This window comes from Talpa occidentalis, unplaced genomic scaffold (genome assembly GCF_014898055.3).
Source record: "Talpa occidentalis isolate TD23 unplaced genomic scaffold, MPIMG_talOcc4v2.1 talOcc4.3, whole genome shotgun sequence".
NCBI lineage: Eukaryota > Metazoa > Chordata > Mammalia > Eulipotyphla > Talpidae > Talpa > Talpa occidentalis.
In genome coordinates, this window is record NW_023603184.1 from 151,396,089 (window position 1) to 151,408,923 (window position 12,835).

The window sequence follows — 12,835 nt, forward strand, 5'->3', positions numbered from 1 at the left end:
GCAGACAGGACCGTGGCCCGGAGGCCTGGGCTGCCCTCCGCTGTCCGCGGGCGCCTCCTGCCCTCGCAGGGACGGCGGGGGGCACCATGGTGGTCAGCGTGGACACGCAGAGCCAGCTCTCCACCGCACTCTCGGGGCTCCCGGGGCCACTGTCCTCCCCGGGGCAGTGGGCGGCGCCGGCGGGCGATGTGGTGGCAGGATGGCCTCTGGGCAGCCGGAAGCAGCTCACTGGGCACTGAGGGGAGGCCCGGCCGACCCAGGGCCAGCACCGGTGCAGGGCGGAGAGGAGTGGCCGTCACGGGCAGGTCAGCGGGTCCCGCTGAGTCCGAGGCGAAGGCGGGTGGACGGGGAGCCGGGAGGAGCGAGGGCTTCTGCAGCCTCTGGCGTTGGGGCGGGCAGCCCACGGGCTCTGGGAAGAGCGGGTGGGCCCCGCAGGGCGCCCAGCTGCAGAGTTGAGGCAGGTCTGGGGTTGCAGCTTTGAGCTTTGTGGGCAGGGTCTGCGCGGGCAGGCAGGGCCGCCCCGTGGACGCCTTCTTGCTCCTCGAAGCCCCGGCCCCGTCCCTACCACAGGCCCAGGGGCCAGGGCATGGCCGCCCCCGGGGCAGCACAAGGGCCCCTCCTGGCTCTCCCTAGGGGGCCCGGCCACTGGCCCTCAGTGGCGGCGGCTCAGCCAGGGCTTCTGAGCGAGCTGAGGGTCGCCGAGCCCCACCGCGGGGCCCCTGGCCTGGGACCGAGTCCAGGGCGGCCCGTGTCTGTTCCCAGGCTCCCAAATGCTGGGGCCGCTGAGCTCGGGTGTGAGCTGGCCGGGGCTTTGCTCACGGAGGGGACAGGTCCCGATGGCCGCGGGCTCCCCGAGGCGGCTCCGGGTCCCACACGCCGGGGTGGGGTCCGTCCCCAGCCACTCTCAGGCCAGGGCAGCAGCCCCGGGACGGCCTGGCTCAGCCCCCTGGGGCTCCAGCTGGTCCATCTTGGTGACCCACGTGGATGGCTGGGGCGTTGGGGCCACTGGGCACCTGTGCCGTGTCCTCCACAGAAGCGCCGCCGCCCCGGGGGCAGGAAAGGCCTCCAGGCCTCCCATGCCTGCGGGACTGTCCAGGTGGTTAGGAAGGAGGTCGGTGGCCCCCCAAGCCTGTGGGTCCCCAAAGTCTGTGGACGTTTGTCCCTGGCAGAGACAGGATGGACACGGTGTGGGGCCAAGCCCCAGGGGCGGCACCCAAGGGCCGACCAGGCAGGCGGCTCCTGGCCCAGCACTGCCCGCCGCTCCCAAAGTTCTAAACTGCCAGTCACCAGCCCCAACTGGCACTGGGCGTCGCTGAGCCGTGGCCGAGGGCGGGGCGGGGGCAGGGCAGTGCTGACCGACGGGAGCAGGGCAGGCGTCAGGGCCCGTCACCCCAAAGCCTCCCCTCAGCAGCCTGGCTCAGGGAGATGGCCTTGGCCTCTGTTCAGAGTCCTACAGGACCTCTTAGGTTTGGGGTGTCTCCCAGCAGAACCCCAGAAGAGCATCTGTGCCTATGGGGTCCCAGCGAGGTCAGGCCCCTCACCCACAGGAACCCCCAAAGAGTGCACAGGGACTGGACAGAGCAGGAGATCAGGGTGGGGCGCGGGGGCCCCGGTGTCTGGGGGACAGACCCAGGGTGACCTGGCCCATGCCGGGTCCTGGTGGTGGCGGCTGGAGGGTGGAGGCCTGGGCAGGCCCAAGTGCGGACAGGGTGTGCCGGGACGGGGGCGCCAGCCTTCAGACACACGGGCCGCGAGCCTGCGGTCTCATCCCTGGGGCGAGCCCGCGTCTTCGCCCGAAGCGCCTGTTCTGAGGCCCTGGGGGGCCCTCCCGCGGGATGGGGGCCCGACCCAGGATCCCCTGCCCGCGGCGTCTGTGTGCGGCTGAGGTTGCCCTGTCCGGCGGCGCCGGCCCCACCCACCTGCAGCGGGCGGACCTCCGTGCCGCCCCCGCCCCGCTGGGCTGCCTGAGCGACGGGCGGGGGGACAGTCCCCTGTGACGTGCTGCCCCTGGGGTCGCGGCCCTACCAGGTCTCCGCTTGGAGGACGTGCGGTCACGGGTGCCCGAGCAGTGAGGCCAGGAGGCCCGTCCCCGCCCGGAGCCGGCCCCCGGGAGTGTCCCCACACGAGCGAGCCGGCGTGGCACCCCCGCCCGCCCACTCAGCCCCGCAGCGCTGGCAGCCGCAGGTGGGGGGCGGGGGGGCACGCGGCAGCCCTCAACACTGAAAGCCCAGGGGATCCTCCTGGAGAGACTTGGGCCTCGCAAGGTCTGGAGCAGAAGAACTTTTGTCTGGATGACGCTGGGGGGTCCGCCGCTGGGGTTCTGTCTGCACCCTTGTTTGGGGCATGTTTGCCGTCGGAATCCCTGGGCCCGCCCGACTGCGGGTGACCGACGAGGCGCGAGGGCTCCCCGCACCTGCTGGCGTCCGCCGTGGCCGCGGCCAGGGGGAGGCCCTGCCCAGGGGCGCACCCAGAGCGCCCGGCTGCTGCGCGGGCAGATGGGCCCCGCGTGGCGGCGCTGCAGGCTGCGGCCCCATCTTGTCCCCTAGTTTGGGGGACTTGATTTTGATTTTGCTCTTTCAGCTTCCGTGCCGGGTACCCCAGGATTGATTTCCAACAGGAAGGCCCGACACTGAACCCTGGGGTGCGGCGAGGCCACGGTGTCCTCTGAAGTGGCTCTGACTGAACTTGTTCTTCCCGTTTCCAAAGTCTTGGGATTGTCGCAGGCAGTTGGGGGCCCCTGGGACCCCCAAACCTGCCCGCCCCCCACGTCCCGCCCCCGTGGCTTCAGGGAGGGAGGGACGGAGCTGAAGGCGGAGCAGGGCCCAGAGAGGGCGGCGGGACCTTGCTCAGCCCCCGCCCGAGGGGAGGGGGTGGGGGCGGCGGGGCTCCGGGCCAGGCCAGCCTGGGAGGGAGGGAAGAGCGTCGTCTGGCTGTGCTGGCCTGTCCACCTGGCTGTCCTCAGCTCTGTGCCCGAGCACCCCAGGACACGAGCAGCCGCCCCGGGAGGCCCAGGGTCATGGCCCAGACTCCCCCGCAAGTCCCCTGGCCCCGCCAGCCCAGCCCTGCTGCATTCTCTGGTGGGACCCGCTCCCTGGGGTCTCCCCGTGCGCGCCCGACGCTGCGCTGGTCCGGCCTGCGGGCTTGGAGGCCAGGGTGGCCGAGCCCTGGCCTGGCCCTCGGCCGCCGCAGCTGGGGTCCCCGCGGAGCTGCCGGGGTGATGTTTTAACCCTTTTATATTTGCTCTCTCTGCGACATTGAGCAATGTGAAAGACTCCGCCTTTGAATTCCCATCACTGTCTCGAGTTCATTCTCTTTTCCTCACTCTTCCTGTTCCTACTCTGTCATTTCCACTAATTAATGTCATCAGCGTCTAGTTAGACTCCCAAACTAGAGACCTGGGGATCGTGCCAGACACGCCTCCATTTCCGACAGGTGTGTGCCGAGGGCCCGCTGCATGGCAGACACGGGCCAGCTCAGAGCAGACTGGCAGTCAGGAGGTTTGGCCCCTTCCGTCACCGAGTTCCCACGCGTCCGTTTTGTGATGCGCATCGTGGGGACTCCTGGTGGGAGACCTGTAAAAAATGACGTTTCTGAAACATCAAAATTGTTTTCTACGTCGCTACGTTTTATTTGGAAATTTAGTCAATAGCCATTTTCTGAGGGACTTCGGAGCCCGCGCCGCTGACATGTCACGTTCAAGTGTCTTCCCGCGCCGCACATTGGAAGTTCTTTGGCTACACCTCAGCCGCCGCGGTCTGCAGCGAGAAGGTCCGACCCAGAGTTCGGCGGCGAGCGCCAGTCAGCACTGCACAGGCGGCCCGCGGCCTCCGCGGCGCGGGTTCGATCCCCGGCTGCTCCCGGCCCCGGAGGAGGGTCCGGCAGGGCGCGCGGACCCCTCCGGCCGCCCGCTGCCCCCCAGCAGCGTCCTCGGTCCCTCCGCCTGCGCCGCCCCCGCTCGGGCTCTGGGGGCTCGCTCGCCCCCCGCGCCGGCGCGTGTGGACAAACAGGTGAATCTCCAACACACACACAAGCGCGCACGTGGGCGTGGGCACGGACGTGTCTGTCCCAAGTCCCACCGACCACTACAGATTTGGGGAAACGCCTGAAACGTCTGGGGCGCCGACGGCGGGGGGGCGCCCGCCCAGCCACCCGCGCCGCCCCGGCCGGCTCCAGCCCGGGCCGTGCCCAGGCCGTGCCCAGGCTGTGCGCGGCGCCCGGACCCACGGCCCGGCCCGGGGGCCTCTCGGCGGGCGGGGCCTCTCGGTGGGGGCGGGGCCTCTTGGCGGGGGCGGGGCCTCTCGGTGGGGGCGGGGCCTCTCGGCGGGCGGGGCCTCTCGGCGGGCGGGGCCTCTCGGCGGGGGCGGGGCCGGGTCGGGTGGGGGGGCAGGGCGGGGCCTCTTGGCGGGCGGCGCTGCCCCTGCCTCTGTCCGGCCCTCCCGGGAGCCCCTCCTCCCCCAGCCCTGGCTTCTGCCCGAGGCTGCCCCAGCGACATCCCCGCCTGCCCACACAGACTGCTGGCCAGGGCTTGGCCCACCCTGTCCCGTCGCCGCCCCGTGTGCTCACGCTCCCTTTCTAGAAGCTTCTCTGACGCCCTGTTGGGCCCCTGGAAAGCACCCAGGCCTCTCCCCAGGGCTGCTCACCCTCCCCAGGGGGTCACTGCTGCGGGAGCAGACAGAGGAGGGGCGCCGCCCCCTGCCTGGGTCCTTCCCCTTCGCCCGCCCCCAGGAAGCGGCACAGGAGGACACGCCTGCAGGACCCTCCCTCCCGCCCCAGGGTCAGGCTGATGCTAACCCTGGAAGGGGCTCCAGGGCCCCCGCCTGAGGGGCTTTATCTCCTGGGTGTGAAGTTCCAGATCTTTGGGGAGGGAGCGGCTGACTCGCTTTGGAGCCTTCCATAGCGCTTGGCTTTGTCTGGTTTCGCAGGCCTGGGGGCGTCTGCTCTGAGGTGGGGTGCTGCAGCATGGGGGCCTGCCGTTCCTTCAGCCCCCGGCGCAGCTGCTGCCCTCAGTGGGCTGGAAGGTTTAGGCTGTGGGTGTGCTCGCCCTGGCCATAGGTCAGGGAGCACTGGGCACCCTCAGGCTTCCCAGGGCAGGCCGACCCACTCGGGTCTTCTGCCCGACTCACCTCTGGCTCTGATTCTGCTCAGGGAGGCGGGAGAGACTGGGGAGGACAGCCCCAGCTGTGCGTCCTGCCCCCTGCTACCCCCCAGAAGTCTGTGGCTGCAAGACAGGGGGTATGAGGAGCAGTTTATTGGCCATTGGTTTCCAGGGGCAGGAGTCTGCTCCCCTCGCTCGGGTGCCCAGGCGGCTCAGGCCCGCACCCTCACCAGGTGGTGGTGCAGCTGGAGCTCAGGGGCTGCCAGTCCTGCCCACCCCCTGCCGCCCAGGCTGTCCGCTGCTGCTCCCCTCGGTGGGTGTCCGGGTGCCTCCAGGCACCAGAGCGGGCTTCACTCTGGGGGTGCGGTACTTGCTTTTGTGACTGTAGAACAGGTTCCTCTGGAAGAGGCGAGGCAGGTGGCCGTGAAACAGCAGGACCGCCAGGACCATCCCTGCAAGGCTGCACGTCAGCGTTCGGGCCCCCAGGCAGCGCTCACTGCCCCCAGACAACTGGGCACCCAGGACGCTGCAGGGGCAGGGGCCCAGACCTGGGGGCCTCCCCTGGACCTGGGTCTGGCTCTTGCCAGCACCCCCAGGGTGGGTGCCTGCCCCCTGAGGGTGGGACAAGCCCTTGGGAATTGAGAGCCCTGAGGCTGGGGCCTGTGCCTCCTGGGCCGGCCGCAAAGGGATGAGGACAGAAGGGGCCCAAGGGGACAAGGCAGGCGCCGCGGGAGAGCAGGGCATCTGAGGGCTGGGCCTGGCCAAGTTCTGGGCCACAGATTCTTCAAGTTTGGTGTAAACTCCTGCGTGGGGAGCCCCTGGCCAGGACCAGCACGCTGGCTGCCTCCAGCCACTCCTGAAATGCCCCGGTGTCCACGTGTGCCATGCTCTGCTTGCTGCACCTCCTTTCCTCCTGGGGTGCCCACCGGTCCCACCTGCTCCCAAAGGTGGCGGACACAGGTGGGCGCAGGGTGGTGCCCGCGGCGGGTGCACGCCTCACGGCCAGGGGCGCTGTCTGACCGCGCTTTCTCACTGGGAACGCCAGGGAGGCGGCACCGTCTGCCTCTCGGTGTCCCGAAACCGCTCACACGACAGAAAGGGCTGTCGGGAGCAGTGCCAGCACAGCAGACGGGGCTGGCGAGGGGGCGACCGTGAACCTGACGGCAAGTGGGCGACACGCCCATAAGTGGAGGCAAAGGGCAGACAGCGGGAGCCCACTTGCACCGGGGCACGGTGACCGGCCCCTGTGGGGGTGCACGGACCTAGGAGGGGGTGGGAGTCTGTGCCCGCCTGGCAGGACATGGGGCTCTTCTCGAGAGAAGGTGCGTGGACGCAGGGTCCCTCCCAAGCCCAGAACACGAGCGCCATGTGCTTCGGGTGCTGAGCTCCCAGTTTCTTCCCCACTGCACCCCAAAAGTTTTCCAAAGGAACCCCTATAAGGGCTTCTCACGGCCCACTGCAGTTGTGCAGTTAGAGGCCGTGCTGGCTTGAACAGAGACCCCCAAATTCATGTCCTTCCGGAAACCTCAGGGCGCGACTTAAGGGAAATAGGATCTTTACAGTCGTGAGTAGCTAATTAAGAGGAGGTCACGCTGGAGGAGAGCAAAACCTAAACCCAGCATGACCGGTGACCTACGAGGACACTCAGGGGACAGCTCCACGTGGCCCCGCGACAGCAGCCCGCTCCTGCCCCCACCCACACTCACCCTCGCCCACAGGCCACAGCCCCGCCCCGCCCACAGCCCCGCCCACCCCTGCAGCCCCGCCCCACCCCACCAGCCCCGCCCCACCCCACCCACTCCCCACCCGCTGCCCTGCCCCGCCCACAGCCCCGCCCACTCCCCCTCCCACAGCCCCGCCCCACCCACTGGCCACAGCCCCGCCCCGCCCACGCCCCCTCCCGCAGCCCCGCCCCGCCCACAGACCCGCCCACTCCCCTCCCGCAGCCCCGCCCAAGCCCCGCCCACTCCCTCCCGCAGCCCCACCCCACCCACTGGCCACAGCCCTGCCCCCGCCCCACAGCCCCGCCCATGCCCCTCCCGCAGCCCCGCCCCGCCTACAGGCCACAGCCCCGCCCACTCCCTGCAGCCCCACCCCGCTCAAAGCCCCGCCCACTCCCCCTCCCACAGCCCTGCCCCGCCCACAGCCCTGCCCACTCCCCCCTCCCACAGCCCCGCCCCACCCACTGGCCACAGCCCCGCCCCACCCACTCCCCCTCCCGCAGCCCCGCCCCGCCCACAGCCCCGCCCACTCCCCTCCCGCAGCCCCGCCCACGGCCCCGCCCACTCCCCCTCCCGCAGCCCCGCCCACTCCCCTCCCGCAGCCCCGCCCCACCCACTGGCCACAGCCCTGCCCCCGCCCCACAGCCCCGCCCACGCCCCTCCCGCAGCCCCGCCCCGCCTACAGGCCACAGCCCCGCCCACTCCCTGCAGCCCCACCCCGCTCAAAGCCCCGCCCACTCCCCTCCCGCAGCCCCGCCCTGCCCACAGGCCACAGCCCCGCCCCCGCCCCACCCCCGCCCCGCAGCTCTGCCCACGCCCTGGCTCAGCCCCGCCCGCTGCCCACCCCCCCTGCAGTGCCCGCAGCCCACCGCTCCGTGGCGCGCCTGCCCTCTCTGGCTCCCAGGCTCCCTCCCCCGGCTGCCTTCCCTGTGGGGTCTCCACCTGGAGCCAGCAGGCCACTCGCAGCTCAGCACAACCCAGAGTTCCTCGCCTCCCCGGTGGCCTCACCTGTCAACGGGCCCAGCCAGTACACCTGGGCGTACTCCAGCCAGGTGTGCCCCGAGCACCGGAAGGTGACCCAGGCTGCCAGGGCGGGGTTGAAGAAGGCGGACGTGAAGGGCCCAGCTGCGAGGAAGGCAGAGCTGCCACCGGGCCGGGCGCCCCCACTGCTCCCCTCTCTGCGGCCAGGTGGGGCTGGAGCCGGCCGGCCAGTGGGGCCGGGAGCCTAGGTCCCACTCTGACGCCCCAGAACAGGCCCCCCTTCCTCTACCACCCTCCACCTGGGGGCCGTCTCTGGGACACAGACAGGGAGGGGCAAGCAGAGAGGCGAGGCGCGCCTGGTGGGGGTTGGGCTGGAGCGGGCTGTGAGTTTGGTGGGGAGGGACCCAGACGGGCAGGGGTTTGGGGGAGACCGAGGAGAGGGAGAAAGGCAGCACCTGGCTCCCTAGAGGGGGTGACAGGGATGCAAGAGCTTCCAGAGCAGAACCGGCTGCCTCCTGCCCGCCCCCCATGAGGACGGGACACTCACGGATGCCCAGCTGGGACAGACGGGCTGATGGCACTGGGGCCCCGCCCGGGCCCCCCACGGGCCGCCTGCCCAGCTGGCCACCACCCCCACCAGGCTCCTGGGAAACGTTCACCCCGTTGTTCCCTGTGGCTGCCAGCCCGGGTGTCCACGGGGCTCAGGGCGCCAGGGGTCACCTGTGTAGGCCATGGTGGTGACCAGCAGGGCCACGGCCGGCACCCTGTAGACTGGAGGGCTGTCCCAGAAGCGGAGGAGGGTCAGGTGGAAGAAGAAGGCGCAGGTGCCCTCCACCAGCGCGCCGTGGGCCACAGAGGTGCGCAGGGTGGAGCTGCAGTGCGCCGCCATCAGGTTCTGCAGGACGTGCAGGTCGCTGAGCTCCCAGCCCCAGTAGAGCCTGGTGAGGACGCAGCCCGCCTGCAGGCCCAGCGCCTGGGCCGCCAGCTTCAGCAGCGTGCCGGCCAGGGAGGCCCGGGCCAGGAGCAGCTCCTGCAGCGCCACGGCGGGGTTGGCCGAGGCCCCGTCGAAGGTGGCCCCGTGCACCAGGAAGACCAGGAAGACCAAGGTGAGCAGCAGGTCGGGGCCGAAGCCGCCCGCCCAGGGCCCGATCTCCGCCAGCATCCGCATCTCCAGGCAGCAGGCCCCCAGCTGGGCGGCGCCTGCCGCCTCCCGGGCGAAGCCAGCATAGGCGCCCTCTGGGAGCAGGGCCTTGGCCACCCTCCTGGCCGCCTGGCACAGGGCGAAGGTGGCGAAGAGGAAGGAGAGGGACACATTCAGGCCGGCCATGGCCCGGGCCTCCAGGAGAGCGGCTGCGCAGGCGGCCGAGTTGACGTGTTGGCCCCGGGGCAGGTGCCGCGAGTCCACCTGCGCATCCTGGGAACGCCACACCTGGCCCCCAGAGGCGGGCGCCAGAGAGGACCGCCCCCGGCCGGCCCCTCGCTTGCTTGGCCGGGGCCGGGGCCAGCGCAGCTCAGCAGCTGCTCCGGAGCTTCTGCAGCCCCGGCTCCCGGCAGCTCCCACCCTACCATGCGTCCACCGCCAGCTCCCCCTGCAAGGCGGCCGTCTGCCGGGCCGGGCCGGGCCCCAGGCCTAGGACTGAGCTGCAGGAAAGTCCCAGGAGCCCGGGCGGTGGCGCAGGCCTAGAGGGACCGCCCTGGGCTCGGCTCCCAAGCCCACCAGGGGCCAGGGCGGCCGCCACGCTGGGCCCACCTGCTGCAAGGGCTCGGGGCCCTGAGGGCTGGGTCTCGGGACTCGGGGTCACCACCTCAGCAGCACAGGGAGCCCAGGAAGTGAAGGGACTTCATGGATGTTCTTTATCCAGCTGGGAAGGCCCCCTCCCCTAGGCTCGCCCCCACACCCCACCCTAGGGCACTGCGACGTGGGCGCCCTCCCTCTGGGCAGAGAAGGCATCACAGGAGCCCCCTCCAGAATGGGTCCCAGATCCCCAAAGTGGCCCCCTGCTCCTGAGGGCAGGCCAGGCTGGCCCTGCATGCGCTCCAGATCTGGGGGCTCGCTCCAGGTGAGGTCATTCCAGATCTGGGGGCTGCTTGCTTGGGGCCAATATTTCCTGCAGCGCCCCTCGCTGATGGCCACCAGGGAGCGGGTGGATATCTTCATTCAGCGTCCTCTCACCTTGGGAAGGTGGGAGCCGCCTGCGAGCCCACTCTTGGGGACGTCACCTCCCAGGGGGGCGCCCAGGGGGCTGTGGGCTGGGCCGCCAGGGCCCAGGGACTCAGGGCTGGCCTGGCTCTGTCGCAGGGGGCTCTTCCAGCGACTCCACCAGGTGTTGGTGTTTCCCGGGTGAGCGACTCCTCTCCCGTGGCGACCCGGCCGGTCTGTCCACCGGGTCCCCGTCGGCCTCCGGGCACGACGCCCTCTCTCTAGCTTCGGGGCTCCCGTTTCCATCCAGGACCTGCCCTGAGACCCCAAGTGGACGAAGGCTGCGTGTCCGCAGGGTGCCCCACGGACCCAGGGGTCTGTGGGCTTGGGGTCTGGGCTGGGGGGTTGTTCTGGGGTCTGGGTTCCGGGCCAGGATGGCACAGCAGTCCCTGCTCTGGGTGGGGCTTCCACCGGGGCCAGTCAGGAGCAGAGCTGCCCGCTTTCCCCACGGACCTGCTCGGAAGAGCGGCCCCTGGACTTGCTCAGGCTGTTCCCGCATGCGTCGGGCTTGCCGGGGACTGGGGAGCTGCGTGCGGGGACCTGGGGTCTGGGTACTGCACAGCTCGTCCACTGGGGTCTTCTCTGGGCCTCTCCGGTGTGACCTGTGGCCCCGCAGGTGGACACTGCACCGTCTTGTTAGACTGACCCTGCGGCTCCCGGTGGCGCTCACCCAGGGGCGGCGTTTTTAATTCTAATGTCCAACTGCCCTTGCTCCTGCGTGGAGCGGAGTCGTGCTGGGCACTGGCCCTGTGCTCTGCGCCGGCTCGCCTCAGCTGGTACCTGGCGACCTTCTGGGACCTCCTGTGAGTTCCCTACCTGAGCAGCCCCCCCAGGTGAGCGCAGTGGCTTCTCCGCCGGGCCCTGCCCCCCCCCCAGCTCTGCCAGCACACCCGGGGCGAGGAAGGCCCAGCCGGCTTTGGGCCTGTCCACCTTGGGGCAGCAGCGTGGCCCCGTGGCTCTGCGACAGCCCCTGGGGCGGGGAGTCCACCGCCGCTGAAGGGCCTTCCTCAAATCTTGACGGGTCTGATTCGGAGGATTTAGTTAAAGGATTTACTCAAACTCTGCCTCCTGCTTCGGGGTCTGTGGGACAACGACCCTGTTGCCCGTCAGTGCGGGGCTCCCGGGCTGCTTTTTGAGCCGGTCTTGCTTTTCCAGGATGAACCTCAGTTGGCGGGAGTGCCCCCATTTTCATGATCTTCGGATCCACTTTGGCAAGGCGGTGTTCAGGGGGCCCGTCCGTCTCCGTGATGGACACTGGGCTGTGCTTTCATTGTCTCGCCTGTCTCGGTGTCGGGGTGCACTGTGGCGCGGGGTGCCCCGCCGGTGCGGACGGCCGAGGGCCAGTGGCGCTTCTGGAAGAGCTTGTGCCGAGCGGGCCTCGCCCGCCCGTGTGCCTGGCCGTGTGCCAGCGCTGGGGAGGGCGATTTTTAAACTGAAGATTTAAAACTTCAGACCCTAAGTGGCCCGTGGGCAGGCCCAGCCAGCTCGCCTGTCTTCCCGGTAAACTCTGGCCGAGCGTCCCTTCAGGAAACTTACTCCCTTGCCTTGCGCTGCCCAGCGTGTGGCACGGGACTGCGGATGCCACTGTCTTCCTCCACGTCCCACCGCCTGTTCCCTGCGCCCACTCCCGGCGTCTCCCTCCTGAGCACTCCCCGGGGTGCGGAGCTCGCCCGCCCCTTCGAGAGCCGGCTCGCCGGTTCCTGGTCTCCGCTCCCCTCCTGGACGTCCCCCGCGCGTGGGCCGCTCTCCAGGGCCGCGGGTGTCCACGCGCTTGTGTCTTCCTGCAGCTGCGCTGGCCGCGCCCCGAGACCAGCCCTCCCCGCCCGCCGGCCCCGCGCTGCCCCGGCCCGAGCGGCCCGAGCGTCCGCCTCCCCCGTCACGGCGTCTCCGCGTTTCTCCTGCGACGTTGAACCCGCGGCCGTTTAGTTCACAAACACCAGCGCGATGTCCAGGTCTCCTTCTGTCTGGCCGCCGGTCCTCGCCCGACTGGCTGGTAACACCCGGGAGTCCACAGCCGTGCAACCGCGCTGGGCGTGGCCAGCGGGGCGGGGGCGTGGCCAGCGGGACAGGGGCGTGGCCAGCAGGGCGGGGGCGTGGCCAGTAGGGGTGGGCGGGGCCAGCAAGGTGGGGCGTGACCAGCAGGGTGGGGCGTGGCCAGCAGGTCAGGGGCGTGGCCAGCGGGGTGGGGCGGGGCCAGCAGGGCAGGCAGGGAGGGGCCAGCCGGGGCGGGGCGAACAGGGGCGGGGCCAGCAGGGCGGGGCGGGGCCAGCAGGTCAGGGGCGTGACCAGCAGGGCGGGGCGCGGCCAGCAGGGCAGGCGGGGAGGGCCAGCTGGGGTGGGGCGTGGCCAGCCGGGGCGTGGCCAGCCCGGGGCGGGGCGGGGCCAGCAGGGGCGGGCTGGGCTGGCGGGAGGGGCAGCCGCTGGCTCCGGAGCTCCCTGGGGCTCAGGGGAGACCCCGGGGCCGACCCCCACCGCTGCCCGGAGAGCGAGACCAGCCCCGCTGCGCGCCCGAGGGACGCGGTGGCCCCGCAGAAGGGCGGGGGCGGGTGCTGAGCAGCGGGTCTCGGGGCCGCCCAGCCGCGGGGTCCGGGACCCCGACGGGTCCTGCCGCGCCGGGCGGGGGCGGGGGAGCGGGGGCGGGGGGGGGGGGGGGGGGGGGGGGGGGGGGGGGGGGCGGGGGGGGCGGGGGGGGGACGGGGGGGCGGGGGCGGCGGGGGGGGGGGGGCGGCGGCCTGCGGGCAGCGCGCGGGGTGGAGACGCGGGCACGGCAGGGCCTCCGGGCTCCCAGGGCCAGTGCGGTCCGCCAGGGCGGCCTGTCCGCGCCGGAGTCGGTCCCGC

At 71.4% G+C, this 12,835-nt stretch overlaps 1 protein-coding gene across 1 annotated transcript; it reads right to left on the reverse strand.

Annotated features, from left to right (window-relative positions):
- Window positions 1–904: 904 nt before the first annotated feature.
- Window positions 905–9,124, reverse strand: LOC119255242 (aquaporin-12-like). The gene is made up of 4 exons (XM_037522186.1): window positions 8,518–9,124; window positions 7,825–7,941; window positions 5,372–5,547; window positions 905–1,162 (listed from the first exon to the last, which is right to left on the reverse strand). The coding sequence occupies exons 1-4, from the start codon at window positions 9,122–9,124 to the stop codon at window positions 905–907; spliced, it is 1,158 nt and encodes a 385-aa protein (XP_037378083.1).
- Window positions 9,125–12,835: the final 3,711 nt, after the last annotated feature.

What these genes read in the sequence shown, in the direction of transcription:
- LOC119255242 (XM_037522186.1), bottom strand. Translation starts at nt 9,124, where the DNA reads ATGGCCGGCCTGAATGTGTCCCTCTCCTTCCTCTTCGCCACCTTCGCC. An exon ending in CACCACCATGGCCTACACAG is followed by an intron (nt 7,942 to 8,517) that starts GTGACCCCTGGC and finishes CCTTCCTCGCAG; the next exon opens with CTGGGCCCTTCACGTCCGCC. An exon ending in GACAGCCTGGGCGGCAGGGG is followed by an intron (nt 1,163 to 5,371) that starts GTGGGCAGGACT and finishes TGTCTCTGCCAG; the next exon opens with GGACAAACGTCCACAGACTT.